The sequence below is a fragment of the Alnus glutinosa genome, chromosome 5 (genome assembly GCF_958979055.1).
Source record: "Alnus glutinosa chromosome 5, dhAlnGlut1.1, whole genome shotgun sequence".
NCBI lineage: Eukaryota > Viridiplantae > Streptophyta > Magnoliopsida > Fagales > Betulaceae > Alnus > Alnus glutinosa.
Genome location: NC_084890.1, coordinates 19,169,673 through 19,172,767, shown reverse-complemented (window position 1 = coordinate 19,172,767; position 3,095 = coordinate 19,169,673). Strand labels below are relative to the sequence as shown.

Below are 3,095 nucleotides of genomic sequence, written 5' to 3'. Positions count from 1 at the left end.
AATGCCCTGGCGAGGGACTGAGAATAATTAATCAATAAAATCTATCTCAATAAGAAATTTCTTGTATTTTTTTAAGAAAATGATTTGGATTTCTTTTTGAGAAAAACTTTCTGACAATGTTAGAATTGATTACCCGATCAACACACCGGGAATGTTGACCCAGGTAAAGGTCTCATCCATAGATATATAAAAACAACCTCCATTTTATATTTGAATATACGATCCTCTCAGAATTTAGAATCAATATTATAAGTAGTCTTTTAGGAGTTATTATATTTCCATATTAACAGTATCTTTTATGAAAGACAACACCTTGGTCTGTTCAGTACATAACACCTATACATCAACCTGAAGCCTTCAGCTTTATTCGATCAAGGTAGATCATTCGCAGTGTAACAGTTTTTCACAAATGGAATGCCTAATTCCATTATCGACTGCAAACTATATCATAATTTAGAACTACAAAGATTATGGATTATGACCTTGTGCGGTAACCCCGTTACTTACACCCATAAACCATATTCAATGTAATCCAAAAATCTTTCACATGCACAACATATATTCATTGTAATAAGTATGTAAAGGATTCTACATGCCATATGCTCAAGTAATTTAATCAGTGAATAACGACTTATATTCATTACAAACTTTGAATATCAACATTGATATAAAATCATTGGGATTTAGGACATAATCCCCGACATTCATTAATCAGACATCACATCTCCCAGCAACCCTAACACTTTTCCCAAAAACCCTAAACAACCATTTGAAACTACAGTTTGGATTACAACCAGTAAAGCAAACAAAGGTGACATACATAGATAGCATTATGAATTGAAAGAGGAAAGACGAGGAGGAGGGCTAGCAAACACATGCTGCACAAGAGAGAATGGATTCAGTAGTACATGCAACAATTAAGGGAATCCAGCATTATAGGTGGATTTTGGGTTGTGGAGTTTGGTAATAGAGATGACGTTGACGATCAAAAGGATAAGGAGGCCAATGAAGGAAGCGATGAGGGCCCCAGATCCATGGTCGCAAAAGGTATGGAACTTGTCGCAGATCTTGTTCCACCTTGCATGTGAATTACCATTCTTCCCCAGCGCTGCCATGAACGTTGCAGCCCCATCTCCAGCCGAAGCTAGAACCACCGTCATCTGCACCCTCAAACCAACTAACATTATTGCTTAACACAAATATAAATCATAGCAATTAAGTTAATGACAAATATAATACCATGTCCAAAATGGCAATGATTGCGAGGCGGAGTCCCTTGTAATCAATCTTGTGCCCAAAAATCTCCACAACTATCATCGTCAAACTATGGACACTGGCCATACCGTTAGCTACCACAAAGAACCTGTAATGTATCAACAGCAACAAAATATAAAAATAGATATATACATATATTCAAATTAATGTATTTGGTCACCATATATATATATATATATATATACACATATATATTGTGTGGAGAAGAAGAGAAAAAAAAGGTTACACGAATGCTGGGGTGTGCTGAAACTTGGCAGTAAGAGTAGCTTTGAGTGGGGTGTTACCAATGGTGGCAACCACCAAGGTTTTGGTCTGTTTATTGAGTGCCATCACGAGAGTTGCCGATGCCGTGGCCAAAAATGCAGCCAACCTCAGCAACAAAAGGACCCAATATTCCTTGCTTCGTTTCTGTACTGCGGGTGTAGAGTCGTTGAAACCAGACTCTGGTTTTCCTCCATCTTGTTGAGCCATTTAGAATTGAGAGAGAGAGTAGTGAGTTTGTTTTGATCGAGCAGGGCGAGGGGGGTTAATATAGAGTGTAGGAGAAGCAAAAAAGATCATTAATATCTTGAAATTCCTTGGGTGGTTGTCTAACCATCAACTGATTTTGGTGTTGGTAGTTTGGAAAATGATCGAAGCCCCAATCTTGTGGTAAGAGATTTGGTTGTTTGGAATTTGTAATATTAGAGTAAACTGCCAACGGTTTTGCTTAGTTTATGACCCCATTCTCTTGCTCTTGCCTACCAGGATTCTCCATTCCCTTTTAATTACAACTTTCTGCATGAAGACCAATTATAAATTATTATTATTATTATTTTATTTATTTTTGATTAATGGAATGCCAACAAAGTATTGGCGAATATTTCACCATAGCTTTGTAATTGAAATTTGGGAGCATTATGTAAAGCTAATCCTAACTTGTTACTCAAAAGAGCAAGTCCAACACCATCAACTGCTCAACATGCATTCATGCCTTGGAACAACCACCGAACTACAATTCTTTCCTATTGTAAGATTCTATTAACAAAATCAAATCATCTCCGGTTCATTTGAACTGGAGAAGAGCCGATCCCTTTAAATGGAAGGGCAAAATTGTCGAAAAAAAATGAAAGTATAATTTTACCTTTCATTTTAAAGATAAATGCACCACTGGTTCCCGGGATATGTCATAATTACGAATCACTCCTTATTATGGTTTAAAAAGCTTATGAAAGGTCCTTGTGGTAAACTATAATTACAAATCGATCCATGAAGTCAAATTCTGTTAAAAAATTTGACAGATTCTGTTAAACTATAATTGCATTCATGAGGTATTCTGGCATACCTCAAGGATGCAAGACATGCTAGAAGATTTTTGACACGACTGAAAATAGGTTTTAGCACCAACATGACACCTCTATTAAAAAAAAAAAGTGCAACAATAGATTTGCCATTTCTTTTAAAAGGACCGTCTCAACACGCTGAAAATGAACGGGAGAAGAGCTGGTCCCCATTCAATACACTGACCAAACAATCTTTTTCACTCCCAAATGACACATTTGAGAGTTATCTTCGGGTCGAACTTATAAAAAAGATACAGGTTTTAGCACCAACATATTGACGTCTACTCAAAAATCTTGAGCTTCCTTCAGTAAAAAACCACCAATTTCAAGGAACATAAAAAATCATTAGTATAACGTATATCAGCCATACCTACTTCATCCAACTTTTTTTCTTTTTTTTGGGATAAGCCTACTTCATCAAACAACATGAAACAACGCTCTGAAGTCATCCATTACAGATATACTGTGAGATATAATAATACAAAAGCAAACTGATCG

At 36.2% G+C, this 3,095-nt stretch overlaps 1 protein-coding gene across 1 annotated transcript; it reads right to left on the bottom strand.

Annotated features, from left to right (window-relative positions):
• Positions 1-611: 611 nt before the first annotated feature.
• On the bottom strand, positions 612-1,786 carry LOC133868582 (CASP-like protein 1B2). The gene is made up of 3 exons (XM_062305514.1): positions 1,502-1,786; positions 1,240-1,363; positions 612-1,160 (listed from the first exon to the last, which is right to left on the bottom strand). The coding sequence occupies exons 1-3, from the start codon at positions 1,744-1,746 to the stop codon at positions 918-920; spliced, it is 612 nt and encodes a 203-aa protein (XP_062161498.1). The 5' UTR covers positions 1,747-1,786; the 3' UTR covers positions 612-917.
• Between the last annotated feature and the right edge of the window lie 1,309 nt (positions 1,787-3,095).

Excerpts from the sequence above, each read along its gene's own strand:
- LOC133868582 (XM_062305514.1), bottom strand. The coding sequence starts at position 1,746 with ATGGCTCAACAAGATGGAGGAAAACCAGAGTCTGGTTTCAACGACTCT. Across the intron at positions 1,364-1,501 it reads CAGCACACCCCAGCATTCGT|GTTCTTTGTGGTAGCTAACG; the intron begins GTAACCTTTTTT and ends GATACATTACAG. Across the intron at positions 1,161-1,239 it reads TCATTGCCATTTTGGACATG|ATGACGGTGGTTCTAGCTTC; the intron begins GTATTATATTTG and ends TTGAGGGTGCAG.